The sequence below is a fragment of the Lichenostomus cassidix genome, chromosome 19 (assembly GCF_008360975.1).
Source record: "Lichenostomus cassidix isolate B80296 chromosome 19, HeHo_3.0, whole genome shotgun sequence".
Taxonomy (NCBI): domain Eukaryota; kingdom Metazoa; phylum Chordata; class Aves; order Passeriformes; family Meliphagidae; genus Lichenostomus; species Lichenostomus cassidix.
The window spans coordinates 2,644,468-2,664,577 of record NC_139499.1 but is presented as its reverse complement, the minus strand read 5'-3'; the positions used below and the strand labels follow the sequence as shown (position 1 = coordinate 2,664,577).

General features: G+C 46.9%; 1 protein-coding gene and 1 long non-coding RNA gene across 3 annotated transcripts in view; one reads left to right on the top strand and one right to left on the bottom strand.

The window, feature by feature from the left end:
* Positions 1-15,540, bottom strand: part of RNF43 (ring finger protein 43) — a 57,821-nt gene extending 42,281 nt beyond the window's left edge. For both annotated transcript variants that reach the window (XR_014855870.1, XM_085078855.1), the window contains exons 1-2: positions 14,965-15,540; positions 13,571-14,852 (exon numbers count right to left, since the gene is read on the bottom strand). Coding sequence is in view for 1 of the 2 variants with exons in the window: in XM_085078855.1 (XP_084934981.1) it covers positions 13,571-13,807 (237 nt within the window). In the remaining variant the exon portion in view is untranslated. The remainder of the gene's footprint in view (positions 1-13,570; positions 14,853-14,964) is intronic.
* Positions 15,541-18,116: 2,576 nt separating this feature from the next.
* Positions 18,117-20,110, top strand: LOC146428944 (uncharacterized). The gene is made up of 2 exons (XR_014855872.1): positions 18,117-18,174; positions 19,288-20,110. It is a non-coding gene; the product is annotated as an uncharacterized LOC146428944 (long non-coding RNA).

Here is a 20,110-nt window from a genome sequence, read left to right as displayed (position 1 = left end):
ATTCAGGAGGCAGTAATTCCCTCTGCACTCTCTCCACCATAAGTGGAAGGGGTGTCTCAAGCATTTTAGAGTAGTCTGCAAACCACAATCTGCCTAATTTGGCAGCATTCCCTAAAGCATCAACAATGGTATAGAGTTTAATGGAACTCCACAGGCATGCAGACATCAGGAATAGAGCCATCCTCTGGAGAGGCCATTCAACAACTTGACCTTTGATGGAATTTACTGATGGCCAGAGGCACAACATCTCCTGATACAATATGTTATGCAGTTACTGCACCTCTTTATCTCCCAGCTCATGATACAAATGGTCAGAGGCCACCTGAGGGGTTTGGTCCTGGGCTGACAGAAGATGTTCTGCTTGATATCAGCGTCTGGGGAGACAAAGCTCTCTGTCCATGAAGGTCTGGGGGTTGCTGGGGTGAAAAGAAGGGCTATTTTCTGGCTCCAGTGAAACAGGTATGACCTCAGGAAAGCACAGAAGAAACCTTATCTGGGAAGGGGAACCAAAGACCCTGGATGTCAGAAATTTCACAGTGGGTCCTTCTCACCCTCTGGCAGAGCTCTGTGCTGCCAGGGAAGTCACATCTAGGAACATGGTTAGAATAACAAACAAGCTGCCACAGGCTTGTGTTTATCTGCTTAAGATCCTGCGCTGGGAGAGGAGTGAACATCCTTCTACCAAAGCTTCCTACAGAATTTTAGGGGTCAAAGAAAATTGGAAATCCCTCAGATGGACAGAAATAGTTGCCCAGGTGTCCACATTGGGATGACCTGTACATCACTGCCCAGCAGGCCCGCTGAACCACTCAGGACCACTGAAACACAGTAGGGATGAGAGGTCTAGAGAAGAGAAGCTGCTTCTAGTAACAACCACCAAAACCTGGAGGGGAGAATTTGGAGGAGAAACTGGAGCAAATGGCTTGTCTTCTGTGCAAGTCAGGCTGGGAGATCAGGCAAGATTCTCCAGTCCCTCTGGCTTTAACTTTTCCTCAGCCTGTCCCAGCCAGACCAAAGCCTGCAGTATCACCATCTTGCCTTATCTTGCACTCAGCTTTTGGGGAAGAAGGGTAAGAGTGGTATCAATTAATCTTTCAGGCTGCAAAATCAAGAATGTGTTACCAGGATTCTAAGGAACAGGCTGGCCTGTGGGCAACAAGGCCAGGACATGTTGGCACCTGAGGAAGTGGATTTTACAAAGCCCCTTGGGGTATTATCCCACATTTCTCACTTGTGGCCTGTCAGCTAAACCAGCTTTCTGCCCCTGGAACAGTCAGCATTCCCAGTGCTGGGTTCCATCAGGCACCCCTCATTCCCTGGCTCCATTGCTTGAAACAGAAATGACAGAACCTCAAAATATCTTTTTCAACGTTGGCTGAACAAGAAGATCTAAAAATGCAAATCATAGAAACACAGAAGTGTTCAGGTTGGAAAAGCCCTGTGGGATCATTGAGTACAACCACTCCCCAGCACTGTAAAGGCCACCACTGACCCATGTCCCCAAGTGCCACAGCCACAGGGCTGCTAAACACTGCCAGGGGTGGTGACTCCACCACTGCCCTGGAAAGCTTCTGCCAGTGCCTGACCAACCTTTCAATGAAGAAATTTTCCCCAAAATCCAATCTAAAATGGAATGGTTGGCAAGGGTTTGAAGCTATTTCTGACTTAACACCTCCCAGGTGGGGGTAAGAATTTATGTCCCAGAAGTAGTTGACTGATTTATCTGATATCTCTAAAGGAAACAGATCTTTCTAAAATGCACAAAGTACTTATGGCCATTCAGGGCACATTTAGGGACTTCATTAAATTAGTAGCATAGAGTAATTCAGCTGATGGCTACAGGATTAAGGCTGGGTTTTTTTTTTCCCCAGTGGTATGATGTCTCAGTCCTTTTTGTTTCAAGATAAATGTTTATGGTTGCACTTGATTTTAAAGACCTTTTGCAACTTAAATGATTCTATGATTCTACATCAACTGGTTTTCTTAGTGATCAAACACCTGATGTCTGCAGGTTACCCTGATTCATTCCCAAAGCAAGGAAAGAGGAATATGCCAACAGACCTCCAAAAAATACATTAATAAGTAGAGAGACTCTTATTTCAAATGCAGGAATCTCTGACTGAGACACAGCTCTTATAAAGAGAAGATAATTCCTGAGAGCATGTGCTGTACCCAAACTCTCTGGAAAGCATCAAAGATCCAGGTTCTGCTGCCTGAGATATACACAGGGAGCATAAATGATGGAATCATAATTGTTATTATCCCATCAGTGGAACACAGTTGAGGGAATCATGAAGGATGAGGATGACAAATGACAAAAATGGTACATCCAGTAAAACTGGACAGGAAATGGAGCAACCTGGTCTAGTGAAAGGTGTCTCTGTCCATGGCAGGGGGGTGGAACAAGATGATCTTCAAGGTTCCTTCTGACCCAGGCCATTCCAAGATTCCATGATATGAAGGCCAAGGACTTAAAATGCTGATTAACAGCACCAGCTGAAAGCCACATTGTGAGATTTGCAATAATTGAACCCAAGGAACCCTGCAGTACTTTCAATGTGAGCAAACAGCTAAGCTCCATGTCAGTGATGGAGGGTGAAGGAGGTACTTCCTGCAGCTGCCAACAGTAGCTTTCTGAAGGAGAACAGGACAAGCTTGTAGGGCTTCTCTCCAGGACACTCTCCAAGCCTCCAACATTTTATAGACTCCCTGAGGCAAAGCTAGGACCAGTTATTTCATAGCCATTGATGGAGCCTTTTCCCCATTCATTAGCTCCAGTGGTTTTTGAACCTCTGTAAACCTTCAGCATCCACAGCAGCTCCTGCAGCAAGGGATTGTACATGTTAATTGTACAGTGAGTGAAGAGCACTTCCCTTTGAACTTGACTCTTCGCAGCTTCATGTGATGCCCCATTATTTTCATATTTAGAGAGACTAACAGTCAATCCCTATTCATGACTCTGTGGATCTTCTTCATATCACCCTTTGGCTGCCTCTTTTCCAGCCAGAAGAGTATTAGTCCAGTTTGTTGTTCCTTGGATGAAACACATCTTATACTTTTTATCCTCATGTTTTTCTCCAAGTATCTTCCAACACAGCCATGGATTTTTTTGAGCTGTGGGGAACAGAACTTCACACAGGATTCGACATCTGGATGTAGCTATGATTTTCACAGGAGTTTAGAGAGATTCTCTGGCTTATTCATTCCTAATGTTCCTTTTATCTTCATGACAACCACCACATACCAAGCTGACACTTGCATGGATCAGTCTGTTAAAATCACAAGGCACAGTTGTGGCAATGGGCAAATCAGAGCCCACCACGTGAATTGTAAAGAAATCACTGATTCTCCAGGTTCTCCTCAAGTCTTTGGTCTCATAAGGTCCTGCAATGGTTCACAGCTGACCCTTGTCTTCATTAGTTCTAATTAAATAATGTATTGGAAAGCTCTAGAACATTACCAAGCAATCCTGTTTCCACCTGCTCATCAACACTTGGGAGAGCACAGCTAAAGTACACACAGCTGCAGCCATGGGCTTCTTCCACAGGGAAAATCTGCCAGCTATTCCTTCCACCTGCTTCCCACCTTCCAATAATTAATTATCCAGGAGCCTCCTCCTTAATCTGTGTCTTAGTTTCCCTGAACTCTTTGCATTTGGGAAATTCAGCCCGACCTGCCCAACTGATGCCTCTGTTGAGTCCTACATGTCCCACTTGTAACACTCTGTATTATAACTCCTATCAACTTATCATTTTGCAACACACTGCTCTGGGCTTTTGTGGATGAATTGGTGCTCAGAGAAAAACTGGAATCCCATCAGCCACCTTCCAGGGATTTTAAACAAGAGTTCATAGACGAGTTAATAGCTCAACGCTTTCTTCCTCGCCAATCCTGGGGTGAATACCATCTGATCCCAGCGACTGATAGTGGTAATTGTGTCTATCTCCATCACCATCTCATCTCCAGACATTTCAGCCTGAGACAGATGAAAGCACAAGGAGAATTGCGTTCATTTTTCTGCTAGGAGTTTAGCTGCCCTAAGCACAACTTTTAGACTTTTAATTTTTTATAGATCCTACCAACTGTCAGGTGAGCTTTCTGCTTGTGACTGAAGAGAATCTAGGATTAGTTTTTTTTATCATTTTCAAGTTATTTCTCTTCTCCTCTTTTGACGGTCTTCATGTGTTTTTAGCTTGTTCCTCTTTCTTCTAACCTTTCCAAATTTCTTGCTTTTCCAGGACGCTTTTATATACCTTCTTATGTTTAGGTATCCTGATATGTTTTTATCATTTTTCAAGTATTCCTTGAGAGCATGAAGGCAAGAGCAGCCACCAACTCAGGCCACAACCAGGTGCAACTGCCAGAAATTATGAAATGGTGGTTTCTCAAGCAAAAACCAACACAAATTGTTTGATGATGTTTTTTAACATAAGTGCTGTGTGTTGTACAAGCACGTGGGGTTTGTCCATCGCTCAAATCTGACGTGCTTCTCTCATGAAGTTGTGCAAAGTTTACAAACAGCAGCTGTTGGTCCCCTGGAGTGACAAAACAGAGGTCAGAGGTCCTCTGAAGGAGGCAATGGAAAGACCAGATTATCTCTCTGAGGAGAGCAAAGTGTTGGAAGCAAATGCTGACAAGCAACAGCCTAAACCCTTCTGTGAGCTGCTACTGAACAAGAACAGCACATGCAGAAGAGTCATGGGAATGACCATGGTTCTAAGCAAAATAAAGGTGAAAATTATAAAAGATTCAAAAAAAGACACTTGGGAGAGCAGATGAGGACAAAAAAAAATAGCTGAGTGGGACTGTATGACCTGGGACATGTTATGTGAATGAGACCAGGTGAAACAGAAGATAACAGGGAGGACAGAGACATTTTGGTGGCTCCAAGGAAATGTTTGGAGAGAAGTTTCCAGCACTGACATTCAGGGACAATGTGCACCCCCAGCATGGCTGCAGGACTACCACCCCAACAGGACATTTAGGGAACAGAGAACAGCTGAGGTACAGTGCAACCAGCAGAAGAAGGGGAACTCTTATCTCTTCTGGATCCTGGGGAGGTTCCACTTGCTTTGGAATAGAACTGTCTTAGCAAATAAAAAGTTATTCAGATCATTTTGCAAGGAACAGGACTCAGGACTGGAGCAGTAACACAAAACATAAACACAATCTCTCTTACTGCTCTAAAAAGCAGGCAAGATTGGGTTTCTGGAGCTGTACCTCTAACCTGGATGGTGGTGTAAAGAGACCAACTTGCCAAGATTTAACTTCTGATTCAAACTGACACACAGGAAGCTACAGGAATTATCACAATTCACCTTCTTAGTTGGCTTTCATATTCTTAGAGACATTCCCTATATTTAAACTATCTGAAAAAAAAAGAAACATTTAGGTGCAGGATCCTGCACAAAATTCACTGAAAATTCAACTAATGAAAGAACCAATGCTCTCCACTCTCTCCCTAGACCTCCTCAGCTCGTCTCTACTGCTCTGCCATGTGGTCATCAACCCATACCACTGTGCCTGCCCTGCTCTGTTTTCAGGCTTTCTGGCCTTTGAAAGGAGAACTGTTTCACATCTCTAACACGACTGGAGTGCTGCTCATGTTTTAAATCTGGATCCAACTCAATCCCAGGGTCATTCTCCCTGAGTTTCTGCAGTGGACTTGTCCCTCCTACAGTGCTGCACCAACAGTTCTGACTGAAACAGACCCCACAGAACCACAGCTGCTGAGGAGCTTTGGAAGTAGGAAGTTGAAATCCATCCTTTCATGTAATTTTGAACTAGAATTCACATACCTTTTACCAAAACAAAGCAAACTTAATCCCCAAACTGCTTAACTTACATTCAGAAGTAGCTTGTCATAACCAAACTTGGTCAAAAGCTTTTAATTTGTTTCACAGAGTTTCTGGCCAGAGGAATTTATTCAACTCCCCAGTCAGAACTGCTGTATTAGACAATCCAGTACATCTCTGCCACTGCCCTGATGCTGAGCACAGTAATAAGCATTAGATTAACCCATTTGATCACTGGAGACCAAATTACTGAGATGCAGAACAAAAGAGAGATCAAAGGGCCACTAATGCCCTTAACCAGCCCCTTCAGGGATGGGGAAGTGACGAGGTGAGAATACATCCGTTGATTTAGGCAGATGATTCAGATCTCAACATGCACAGGAAGAGGATACACACCCAAAATTTCAGATAATTTGAACGGGGTGGCTGCAGGGGGGAAGAGAGTCTTCCACAGAAATCTGGCAGCACAGGAGTAACCCATCCAACCGAAGCACATCCAAAACAATCTTCTCCCTGCCACCTTTGAACACTGACCTACATGTTTGAGTGCCTTGTTTTGAGGTAAGGCCAATCCTTGATGCTCCTAAAAACAAGATGAAAAGGTCCCAAGACAACTCTTGGCCAACTCCTGCCTGAGCCGTGCTGGCAGCAGGCCCAAAGCTCCGAAGCATGAGATGTGATTACAGTTCCTTAATGCAGCCTGAAAGTGTGGGCAAATGAAAGGCTCTGCAGTGCTTCCTGTTCTTTACAGCCAGGGAAATAAGGGGGAAAATAAACAGGTATTAAAACGAAGTAATAAATCGCAGAACTCAAAGAAGGAAGAGACCACCAGGACCATCCACAGCACTCCTGCCTGCTTTACACCTGTCCTGCTGCAGCCAGGCTTGAGACCTTGAATGGAGGGAAGGCCAAAAGGGTAATAAAATATGAATGTGCCTTCCTCAAGTATTATATATTCCCTTGAACTGAGATTCATTTTACATTTCTGCTTGTTTATAACCCAAAATTTCATTTATTTGACTCTTGGCAACCCCTGCAATACAGACTGTCGTGATACTGAAGATGACAGAACTGAAGGTCAAACTACACTGCACATTTCCCATTGTACTTACTTTTTACTTCTCTCAGTTTAGGTTAAAACTTGCTTGTTTTCAGACTATGACTTTTGAGTAAAGTCCACAGAAAACTTTCAGGCAAGTTCATGAACATTTTAGGCTTTTAGGCATGTTTTTGGCATGTTTCACTGCATGGAAAACCATTGAGATATATTAAATAAAAATACATGTCAAATTTTGCCCAAAATCCAGCCCAATACCACAGAGCTCTCTTTTGATCATACCAAGTCGGTGTTGTTTGCATTACTTTGACAATTCTGCAAGTTTTCATTTAAAAATCATGAATTCACACGCAGTTCAGAACAGCTTTTCTCAATCCACAGGAAATGCCCACCAAAGCTTTATCCCGATGGAGGCACCGAAAAAAAGTCATTCCTCTAATGGTTCAGAACCAATTCCACCACCAACCCAGCCTGGCTGCAGCCTGCAAGCACAGCAGGGGCCTGTTGCCCTGCTCCTGTAATCTCACCCCTCTGCCAGCTTATCTTTGGGAAATGTCCACTTGTTCCCTGGATGTATTCCAGAGCCTATGCATGGCCAGACGTCCTCTATTGACTGTCACTCACTCCAGCCCTGAAGTTCAGCCTCCTGACCATGGCTCTCTGCTCTAGTTGGGTTTGTGTCTCCCATTTATGCCTGCCCCATGTCATTGCTGGAGCCTCCAGATTTGTCACCTTTTTGCCACTGAAAATCTGCAGTTCAGGATGGATCTGCGCCCACCTGTCATAAATAATTCAACTGCAACAACAACCAGCACCAGATGGTGCACTGGGAAGATGGGAGGTTTAGGTTTAAAGTCCTTTAAACCCCTTAAACAGGGGAGCTTCCTGTTTTCTGGATGAGGAAAGGAGAAGACACACCATGGAAAGCTGCAGCTCAGCTTCTGTATATGCTCAAGAGAGGGGTGGAGGTTCAGGAACAGCCTCTGAGCTCAACTATTCTAGCAGCCAACTCTAACTGAGGTTCCTACTCTGCATCTGGATTTTAATGGCTCACCTTCCAGCTACACTTAAATCCTGCACCAAAACTGAACTAATCCACACTTGTGGATTACACTGGACACTGCCAACACTACACTCACACTCTGTCCAATTTCTAAGAGATCTGTCTGGGCCAAATGGTTTCTTTGACACTACCAACGTCCTTGTGCTGGGTGACTATAGCCTTTTTGAGTCACTGCTTTGTGTGTTCCCCAAAACATCTTCTACTTTCATAAGATTAGAGAATCACAGGATAGTTTGGGCTGGGAGGGACTTTGAAGCTCACCTCATTCCACCCCCTGTGCAGGGACACCTTCCACTGTCCCAGGTTGCTCCAAGCCCTGTCCAGCCTGGCCTTGGACACCTCCAGGGATCCAGGGGCAGCCACAGCTTCTCTGGGCACCCTGTGCCAGGACCTGCCCACCCTCACAGGGAAGAACATTCTCCTAATAGCTAATCCAAACCTACTGTCTTTTGGTTTGAATCCATTCCCCCTTGTCCTGTCACTTCAGGCCCTTCTAAACAGTCTTTCCCCATCTTCTCTGTCAACCCCTTCAGGTACTGGAAGGCCACAATCAGGTAACCTTGGAGCTTCTCTTTTCCAGGCTAAACAATTCCAAATCTCTCAGCCTTTCCTGAGCAGTATCTATGTCCCAGCTAAAAATGTGGGGTTTTTTTTTTATGCTGTAGGAGCCATTTGTCTCAGTGTTTCAGTGCAACGTCCCATTCTACAGTTTGTGCCAGAGCCACACGTTTTGGTACTTAGGCACCCATTTTTCCTGTGCTGCAGTCAGGCCAAGTGGCTCCATTATTGCTGCTTCTGAGGCAGTTCTTGCACATTACTTAATGCTAAGTCAAGTCTGTGTACTGAGTACGAGCTGTTCCAAGAGGCAGAAACTGCTGCTTTGAACTGCCTCGTATTGTGCTATCTGACCAGTTTATTCACAGGTAATTTAAGTCCCCATTATCATTTGGTTCGACTTTCCCACTTCTTTGATCTCTGTCAACATTATGCACTCAACATCCTTTTGTTGATCCAGGAGCTGGGAGTATAGAAGACTACTAAGGTATTTACTTTGGTATGGGTTGGGAGTGTAACCCTCTGTGAGCACTAAAGTAGGTGATTCCAATTCTAACTTCATGTGCCTTGCAACACCAGCAACACTCTCCATGTCCAGGGTGATCCCACAGGGTTCCTTGCAGCAATTCCAAGGGTTAATTATCACTGTATGCTCCTCCTCTGACTGGATGTGTGATTGATTTTCTCCTTCTGAATTGTACACACTGCCTAAAAAAATGGTGATTCAGGCTCCTCCTCCAGTTCTCACTCAATCCATCCTACATAGATCAACTTGAAGGTTTTTTAAATAATTTACTTTTCTGGGGGGAGAGAAGTAAGGAGGAAAATAATTGGTGTGGGGGTTCAGAGTCTTTAGGGAGCTTGTTCTGTGGGTTTTTTCAAGTTTGTTTTTGTTTTTTTCAAGGTGTTTTCCTGCAGTCCTAAGTTAAAACAATGTACTCCATGGGTAAGTAAAAGCTGGCTTTCTCCTACAATCCACTCATTATGAAACTGCTGAGTTTGTACAGAAGTGGAACAAAGTACTGTGAGATTTGCAATGAAATAATGGATGTTGGGAAAGCTAGTTCTACACACTGCCTGCTCAGTGAGACTGTGCCACTGTCCCACATATCCACTGGAATTTTCTATGTGTCAGCATGTGAAGGGTTGGGGATTGCTGAGCACTTTGCCCTCCCTGTAGTAATGTGAGGTTATCCCTCTCTTTTTAAATACCATTGTTAGGGACTTCTCCCAAACTTTTAGCACTTTTTCCCAAATACTTGCCCTAGAACTAGAGACTGTACCAATCCCTGCCACTCTGCACAGACTAAAGGAATCATCTTCTCCCCTGTGTAGAAGACTGGGGTTATACACACTTAAATAAGATATTAATGCTCAGTTTTAATAATGAATCCTTGAATCTTGATCATCCTTAAACTGTCCTAAACAAGACTGTAAGTGATGAACTACTTCTCAAATAAACAGGGATTTTCTTTTCTTCAACAATTAGATTTGCACTTGAATTCTGTTGTAATTCTAATGAGAAAAATCTTAAGTCTCCTTCTCTCAACTCTCTCCAGTGGCTCTCTCCTTTTCTTTCCAAGACATTCCTTATTTTCCTATCTGCTTTCAAACCAACATCAACTCTCTCCAGTACTAAGTGGAGACTGAGGAATGGGCAAGAAGGAAACTGAGACTTATTCCTCAAAAGTCAGCCAACAGAGCAGCAGAAGTATTAAGAAAAGAGGCTGAAAAATCTCTGTAGCAATCCTGTGAAAAGGAGTTAATCTTCAAACAGCCACAGCAACTGCAATTCCAAGGGCATGTTGAATCCTGAGCTGCTCATGGATTGTCCATGGTCAGTAAGTTCCACACAGACTCCTTCCAACCTACTTGTCTAAAAGGTTTGGTTCCTCCATCTGTAACAAAGGGCCAGTTTTTGACTCCCATGGGACTTTTAACAGCAGTTCAGCCTCCTGCAATGGCCCAGCAGAGATCATGGAATCCCAGACTGGTTTGGGCTGGAAGGGACCTTAAATCCCATCTCATTCCACTTTTTGCCACGGGCAGGGACACCTTCCACTGTCCCAGGCTGCTCCAAGCCCTGTCCAACCTGGCCTTGGACACTTCCAGGGATGAGGCAACCACAGTTTCTCTGGGCACCCTGTGCCAGGGCCTCCCCACCCTCCTAGGGAACAATTCCTTCCCAACATAAACTTCCAAATCTAAACTTCCAATCTGAACGCTGCCAGTGAGTTCCCTGGGCTGTTTCCCGCATCCAGCAAGAGTTAATGCTCAGAGCAGGTGTTCCCTGAACAAGCTGGAGCACTGCACAAGCCTGGAGATGATTTCTGCAAGAACTCTGAGGTGTTGGTTTTTTGACCTATAAAGGCTTAAGTGGCTCTGCCTGCTTGAGAAATTCCTCTCCCTTTGCATCACACGGCAGCAGCAGCAGCGTTGGAGTGCCAGAGGAAACACTGCCGGGGTTACACTGGCAGGGACAGGCAGCTCCCTGGCATCTTCCTGCTCACCCACTGGGCAACAGTGGAAATCCAGAGATTTCCCACAAAACCGGTCACAGGGGCAAAGGCTGTGAGGGGGAATTCGACCCTGAGGCTGTTTTATTGTAGGTAAAGAGGATATTGCTAAAGTTGGCTCCTAAGATGTAGCACACCACAATCAAAGTCCATTTCTGTAGATGATAATGGAAAATAGGGCAGGGAGAAGTGAAACCAGGAAAATATTCTGGTAGAAGTAACATTGCTGAGGCTCCACAACTTAGGTGCAGGATTTTCTGTATTAAATTAAGAAAGTATTTCTAAAAACATATTGACCAGAGCGCTATGGAGATAATTACAAGTTAAAGAGAACCTGACTTGGCTACACAGCCAACTCTGCACCACTGATCCTTGAGCAATCCTATTCTGCCTCTGAAGGAAGAGAGCATAGCTTTGCAAACAGGACTGGGCCATCCATGCCTCTCTGCAGTTTGTGTTCTCCTGGATGGGCTGACTGCACCTTACAGGGGCTGACATAACCAAGACCTATCCAAAAATGCTGTGAAACGCCCACTTCTTGACTCATTAACTGTAAATGTGACCATGTTACATCCCTAAACTACATCTGAAGAAGCAATTGTGCAGGTGTGCATGCACAGCCCTAAGTTTATTTCAGTAGGAATTCCATTGACATCAAACTCAAGCACGTGACCTGAAGTTTTTGCAAGATTGGGATGTTGACAACCACGTGCAAAATGAGATGTCCCAATAAAGCCTAATTCTGGTGTACTTAATATCCCAGCATCTAAAAGCAAACTGAAAAGAATTCCTCCCAGTAATTTCTTACTTTGTACCTGAAGTGTTACATCCCCATTTCCCATTTTCTCTTCTCAGAGGCAGGAAGCCACTGCAGGATTGGGACCCAAACAATTCTAAATGTCATTTCATACTCCAAGTTTCAGCATTTAGCAGCAGAATTAGAAACCACATCAGCAGATCTGCAGGAGAGGTCACAGGTACATTTGGCTAAGCCTTCCCAGAGCACAGTGCCTGGCACCAGGCAAACATCCTGCTGCAGAAAGCACAGCCTGACCCCCTGTCCCAGTGCTGCCAGCTGAAACCAGGACTTCCCGCACTGGATTCAGTGGGATATGGAACAGGAGCACTCACCTGAGCACACAGTCAAGGCCTGGAAACACACCCAGGGCAGCTCAGTGTCTCTGTGCCCAAGCTCCACAGGCTGGATTAGTGCTTCCCCAGCCTTCTCCATTTGGAGGGTGACTTTTAAAGGATGAAACTGGACACTATTCACAGCTTTTTATTCCAAACACCTCGTTGGTGTTGCTGTGATGGCACAGAATTCCCCTTTGATATTGCTGCATTTGGTTAGAAACCTCCACAATCCCTCAGCAGAGGTTATCATTCTCCCATTTCCAAAAGGTCCCACTCTACACTTTGTGCTCAGTTGCAACACCACTGTAGTTTTTGTAAGGAATAAATATTGACTTTCCTGGACATTGCCTCATGACAGAAACGGACCTTGAGTACATTTGTCTCAGATATTTTTTTTAGCCTGGTAATATAATTTTATAGCAGAGCTTTCGTTCTGAGGAGTCCAAAAGGCATGGAAAAACAGGCTTTATACATGTCACAAATTGTCCACGTTCACTTTCAGGCAGGTGACCATGTTCTAAAAGCTGGCTCAATTGTACTTCTCTCCTTAGAAAACTACACAAAATGTATTCCTTTAAATTTCCAAACGACAAATTTAATTAAGGATGTCAACATACCCCATTTGCAAAGTCCAGACTAGACAAAGCCATAGAGAAAATTAAGATTTCATATTAACGCCGGCTATTTTGTCTTTCCTTTTGTTCTCAAGAATAAAGCGCATGACTACCAAGTAGATTACCCTTAGCAAGAGTGCACAGCAGGTCTCAGGAAACTGAGCTCCAACCCTCAGCGTGTGCAGGAGGTGGGTTTGCTCAGGGAATGGCTCAGCTCTGGCTGTGCAGCACCTGCACCTCCTGCCCAGGTGTGCAGATCCTCTCCCCTTCATACAGGGCAGAGAGCAGCATTAATTCAGCTATAAAAATACCTGGTGCTGACAGCACCGCAGCTCCTGGGCGGGTAATATTCACCCTTCAGGTACAGGCAAGCAGAGATTCTGGTGGGCACAGCCAGAGTGGGTTTTGGAGCTGAAAAAGAACCCCAACCTCAGCAGAAATTGTGGAAAACCTCACGGATTTCAGTGGAAAAAAGCACTAATCCTGTTTTCTGCCAGCCGTTTCACATCCCGACATGTGACTCGACACACACTCAGCTTTATAACATCAATTAAGATATGAAATAATCTCCACGGAATCAGCCGACCACATCCACAATTCAGCAGTAATAAGGCGCAGCCACAGCTCGGCCCCGAAGGAAGGAAGGAAGGAAGGATCAGCCCTTCGCACCGTGCCATCCCCTCGGTCCCCGTGAGCCCAACGTGGGGACAGCGCAGGGAGCAGGGGACAAACCCACGGCGACAGCCAGGACCCAGCGCGGCCTCGGGGAGCCGAGGCGGCCGTGAGGGGAAAGCGCGGAGAGGCGGCGAGGCGGGATAAAGCACCGCCGCTCTTACCTGCAGCAGCTTCCCCTCGGCCGGAGTCACCTCGGCGACGTTGGCGAACTCCCCTTCCAGGATGATGGGCTCCACTTTGAGCGGGATGACCCTGATGATGGCTTTCTGCGCCGCCGCCCGCTCCGACTCCACGGCCGCCGCCAGCGCCAGCCCGGTGTGGCCCAGTCCCGCCTGCAGGGTCGCCATGAGCAGCCAAGGCCAGAGGACAGCCAGCTGCACCTGGGGGCCAGCACTCATGCTACCAGCAGCGGGCCCCGGCCGCTCATACCGCTCGGCAACGCGTCCTCACCGCGGCGGGCCCCGGCCCCGGCACAGCTCCCCGGGGCTCCGAGCCGAGCCGAGCTCCCGGACAGACCGGCAGAGAGCGGCTCGGTCACCGCCAGCGCGGCTCACCGGGCGACGCCGGCTCTCGCCATCACCGCTCCGCTCGCCCCGTGCCACGTGCTCAGAGGCCGCCGGGAGCTCAGAGGCATATTTTAAACAAACAAACTGGGGAAAAAAAAAAAATCCCTAAATTGTGAGTCCCTCCTCCTCCTCCGGTAGATAAATCCAGAAGGATCAGAGAAGCCGGTTGTGAGGGGGAAGTCAGTTTGGGTGCGCGGGGAGCATTAGGAGCTGCTCGGTGTCACGGAGATGATCTCCCCGGGGATGTGCAGGCCTCCTGCCTCCTGGCCGAGAGTTAGGGAGATCCACAGGTTCAAAACATCCATCCCAAACACCCTTGAGAGAAACACCTCACCTTCTTGCCAGCATTTCCCACAGCACAAGCACAACCCTGAGTGTTATCTGCACCGATTGGTATCCTTCCCAGAAATGAGGCAGGCGGTATTCCTTGGATTTATGGTGACCAGAAAGCTCTCTCCGGTACCGTTCCCTTCCAAACGGGGTTGATCCCTTCCATCTTCCTCACGCCAGAAGTGCTTCATTCAAGTCTGGAGGTCAGCTTTACCTTCCCCTTAAAAATCCACGCTCAGAGTCTCACTCCGGCTAGAGTTCTCAAAGACAATCACCAAAACACAGAGCTCCTCTTCATCGCCACAAGCTCCCACGAAATAAAAAGGCACCCCAAAACACTTCCAAAGTTTAGCCACGAAGCCCAACAGGTATCGGGCGGAAAGTTGCGGCGTATCTGGTTTCTCTCGCACTATTTCTGTGCGAGTTCCGGTATGACCACTTCCAAGCACACGTTAGGGAGATCGCGACTCAAGGCCCCGCAAAATAAAATAGGGAGTTCCATGGGCTGCCCAAAGGTCACACGAAACGTAGCGAGGAGTCTTCATGGCTGGGAGAATTCAGACAGAAAGTGTTTGCGGTTAAAAGTGAAGGTACGGTGATCGCACGGCTCTGGGGAGAAAAAGGGATTTACAAGGGGGAAAAAAAAAGGGTTTGCAAACCTGTTAGGCAGTGAGGCTGCTGGAGTCCGGAGGGGCCGGGAGGGAATGCTGCTGTAAATCCCAGGCAAAAGTTATTTCCAGTAGCTTAACAAAACCATGTGGCTCTGATGATGTTTGGGTTCGGTCTTAAAAAGTAAAAACTGGTATTTAAACAACAAAAAAAAGCATTAAAAAAGAAAGAGGAAAACTCGCGCACACGCAGCAGGCAGGTAGGTGCAAGCGGAGCTCCACAGCCCGAAAGAGGATCCGGGGAGATCAAAGGGAGAAAATTACAGCAGACAGAGAGCTCCCGGGGCAGGCATGGCTGAAAGCGAAGTGTCCGCATGTAATCGCCCGACCTGCGCCAGCACCCCGCGCGCTCCGGGAAAGCTTCCAAAGCGCCTTGTCCCCGCAGCGGAGGCGGGCACCGGCAGCGAGCGCGGCCGGCCGGGAAGGCTGGGACATGGGCAGCGAGCCGGCGGCGGAGCCGCTGCCGGGGGCGAGGCGGGCGGGGCGGGGGCTCGGAGCGCGGCTCCGGCGGCGGCGGCGGCGGAAGGTCCCGGCGGGCGGGCGGCCGAGCCCCGGGCCGGCCGGGCGCTCGTACCTGCGGACACGGGCGGGTGGAGCAGCCGAGCCGCCGCCCCCGGCCGGGCCGCGGGCTCCCCCTCCCGCCTCGCCGCCCGCCTGCAGCGGCCGGGCCCGCGGGGGCGGGGGACACCCGGCAGAGCCCTGCCCGCCCGGCCCGGCCCGCCGCGCTGCCCCGGGGCGCTGCCCGCCCGCTCCGCGCTCCCCATCGGCCCGCAGCCCCGCGGCTCGGGGAGGTTCCAGGTCGGGCTGATGTCAGAGGTCTGGAATTCAGCCGCCCGGGCTCCGCGGGGCGTGCGGGATGCTGCGGGTCGCTCGGCACGGAGCGGGGATGCGCAGGGCGCCGGGGAACCCACCGGGAGCTCCTGGAAAAAGGGGCCCGGGAACCGGACTGCTCAGCCAGAGGGGTCGCGACACCCCTGGAGTCACTCGCAGGAATGAATGAATGGTGCAAACGGGGAATTGGTCCCCTCTTTGGTGAACTTGTCCCTCTGCTGAGGGTTCTTCCTCGTGTCAGCCACAGCTACTGAAACACGAAGCGTGTTTTCAACTACGACACTCGATCACCTGCAATTTAAAACAGAGAAAATGCAAATCAACACCCATTTCTGTTTAAAAACTTAATGCAGATTCAGCATAAAATGTCAGGGTATCTATTTAAATAGCCATATACCTATCAATATACCTATAAAATATCAATACACCAACAACTATATACATATAACTATATATGTAAATCTAACTGTACACACTTATAACTGTGCATAACTATACACATATATCAATATAACTATAAACATATAACTGTAGACTATAACTATATACACATATAACTCCATACATCTATAACTATAGCTATATATACATATATAAATATAGCTGTGCACACATATAAATATAACTATACACACAGGGAGCCCAGCTGGCAGCTGCTGCACATTTTCACATGCTCCCTCTGTTCCTTCCTTTCCAAAGCTCCCCCCACTTGAAAGGCACATCTGCCAGCAGATGGAGATCTAGGAAGAAGCGGGAATGCTGAGTAAATCTGGGGCCTTGTGTGTGTCCCCTGGCACACACATGGCGGGTGTGCTCCTAGCAGGGACTGTAAAATAAAGCTCCAGCTCGGGAATTTGAGGCCTGGAGTTGAAAGAACGGGAATCCTTCTAGTTCTTCAAACTTCAAATATAAAGCACCACCACCACCAAAACAAATTAGCAGCAAAGTGCTCCCGTGCTCTAAGCTCTTTGCCTTCACTTCCATGCATACCAGCTGCCCACTGTTAATTACTCTAAAGCCTGGCAGGAGCTGCAGGAATGTTCCACCACACACACACCTTCCCTGATCCTGGAAGGGCTTGACTGCCTCAATGTCGCCACAGCTGGTGCCAAGATCCTACAGAAAACTCGAGGTGTGACAGAGAGCACAAAAAAGAGACTCATTTTTTTGTACATCACCCCTGTTTGGGGCATATGGGGATATTTCCAATGCCTGGTCAAGAAAGTGAACAAGCACCCTGCTAAAGTCACCCCAGCAGCCCCAGGAATGGCACCTGGCAGAGCTTTAATCTCTCAGCAGAGACATTCCCATCTGAGGAAAAGAACTGCAGCCCTTGTTCTTTCTCTGTACTGACAAAGACGCTTCATTCCTCCCTTAAATGTTTCAAACCGATGGGCGTTATGAGCTGAATTATTAACTAGCACCATTATCTGGAATCTACAAACTCCCCTTTGAAGTGAGCAACAGCTCTTCCAACTCCACCACCAGCTCCTGGATGAGCAGCTGGGAGGGAAAGAGCTTCCTACAAGGCTGCAGGCAGCACCAACTTCAGCTCTAAAATGGATCCAGAGGGCTCTTGGTGTCCTCTCATGTCTCACTAATCTGTGGATATTTAGGTTACTCCTTTCATTACTAGATTAGAGGATTGTTTGGCCTCAGATGTTCTGCTGCTGGTTTTTCTCATGTGCTCCAGCATAGATATCAGCAGGCTGGTACAACATTTATTTGGTGATTTGAGATGAAATATTTGGATTTCTACATCAGCTTCATCGGTTTGCTGGGTTTTTTCCTGGTTACTTCCAGAGTCACCTCATTACTCAGCGTTTCCTTTGGAGCTCTGTCACCCTCAGCAAACACATCTGTGGACATCAGCTCCAAATTGTGACATCCAAGTTTCTGACACAACTCCCAGAACTTAAGGTTTTAATTACTAATTTAATTAATACCTTTTCCATGGAAGAGGAATTAGTGTAAGCATCTCTGTAGAAGTGTGTTGGTAAGTACACCGAGGCTGTACAAGTGTAATATTTTAAATAATATTTGAAGGCTCACACTGCCACCAATAACTAAACTATTCCCATCTCCCCTTTCTGTACTAGTCTCAAAGTAGTTTTCTTGGCAATCTCTAAAATAAGTTGAATCTCTTTTTACCAAGGGAGAGGAAATTTTCCCCACTGGGTTTTCCATCTGAATCTATCCCTTCTGCAGATTCAGTCAGATGCAGTGTTCCTGAAGATTCCCAGATCACACAACTGTTGGAAGGAAGGAAGGAAGGAAGGAAGGAAGGAAGGAAGGAAGGAAGGAAGGAAGGAAGGAAGGAAGGAAGGAAGGAAGGAAGGCCAAAGATCACTCAGTGATCACAGTGATTCTGTGAGTTTGCTGCCACTCAGTGTTAAATATATTAAATATATACACAAATATATAAAAATACATAACATGAGTATCATATTAATAGAATTACAAATGAATTATTTGTCAATGTTGTATAACAATATTGCAAAAGGCCTGTGCAAATACAGCAACTCAATGTTCCATGGAAGTCTGGGAGGAGGAGAAGAGTTAGACAAAGGGTATTTCTAAAAAAAAGAGAGAATCTGTCAAACAAAAGGGCTGATAGTCCCTGACTTGCTCTTTAACACAGAATAATCTCCAGCCTTTCAACCAGATCATGTCCAGGACCACCATGAGCCTTCTGACCAGCTGCACAAGCCATGGGGCCTCAAAACCAAAACCATCTTCCCCCAAACAAGGGGCTCACACCTGATCCTTCAGTTTCCAGAAGGAAATTTGGGCCCCAGACTCCAAATGCATTCAGCAACAGAGAAAATACCCAGTACCTGAAGGAGCTGAGAAGAAAGATGGAGAGGGAATATTTCCAAGGGTCTGGAGGGGCAGGACACAGGGAATGGCTTCCCAGTGCCACAGGTCAGGGAGAGATGGGATATTGGGAAGGAATTGTTCCCTGTGAGGGTGGGCAGGCCCTGGCACAGGGTGCCCAGAGGAGCTGTGGCTGTCCCTGGATCCCTGGCAGTGTCCAAGGCCAGATTGGATGGAGATTGGAGCAGCCTGGGATTCTGGAAGGTGTCCCTGGCCGTGGCAGGGGAATGGGATAGGATTTAAGGTCCTTCCAGCTCAAGCCGTTCCATGTGATGTACTTCTAAAGCTGCAGCCCAGGAGCTGTCAGAGCTGTCAGAGTTTGGAGTTTGCCTTTGGTGGCAAATCTCAAAATGCTCTTTGATATAATGTGAATAGAACTTTAAAAAGCCTCCACTTCATGGCCACGAATACATCTGCACTCAGGTGCCTGCAAATAACATTTTCTTCCTCTGCAAGGGTTTGTCCACCTCTACAGGGGGATGACTCCTGGGGATGCTTTTGCCATTACAGAGTAAGTCTGAACACTGCTGAAATGTTTTCCTGTGATCACAAGCTGACAGGGCACAGTCACCTCCAATGGCCTTTCTTTTTTTTTTCTTTCAGTAGAATTCATATAGATCAAACAACCTTCAAAACAGAACAAAGACAAGGAGAAGTTTCAAAACCAGCAAGTCCTACCCAAGTGAAACATGAATCCCATTTTAACAGTGAGTGTCTGTCCTGCTCCTTCTTCTGGAGATAAATCAGAGTTAAAGGACACTGGAAAGGTAATTTCTTTTGACAAAGATAAGTCATATAAAGATGTTGAAGAGAAACTCACATATATTAAAAATACAGGTTTATCTTGGAAGGGATCTAGGTATGAAGGATTAGCCCTTAGTGCCTGATTATCCTCAGACTTTCTGGCTGAGGTAATGGTTAATAAAAAGCTAATTCCATGGATGACTGAATGAAAACAGGAAGCCACAGGATCATCTACTAGGAAGGTGGTATCAGATCAGATGCTGGTGAAGGACTTGGTCTCTCAGCAGCAGCATCACCAGAAGCCCCAGAAGGAAATACCCTGAAGGAGGTGAGATCCCTTCCTGTGCTGTGATCCATGCAGATGTGCCAGATGTGCAGACAGCCATTGCCTGGGGAGGGTGGGGAAGAGAAAAGCTGGAACTGGAGGAGTTTAGGGTGAAAAGCAGAGCCTTTCCATTGAAGGCAAGCCACCATTTTATCATCTGTGTTTAAACACAGTTCCTTTAATTTTTTTTCAGTTGTATTCTTTAAACCATGAACAAGGTATTTCACTTTTGCTCCACTGGTTGATTATTGTCTGAAGCAGCCAGGGTTTTAGGTAAGATCCTGGTTCCCAATTCAACTGTCCAGGGATGGATGAGCTCATCCTGCCAAAACCAAACCAATAAACCCATCCTGCAACTTC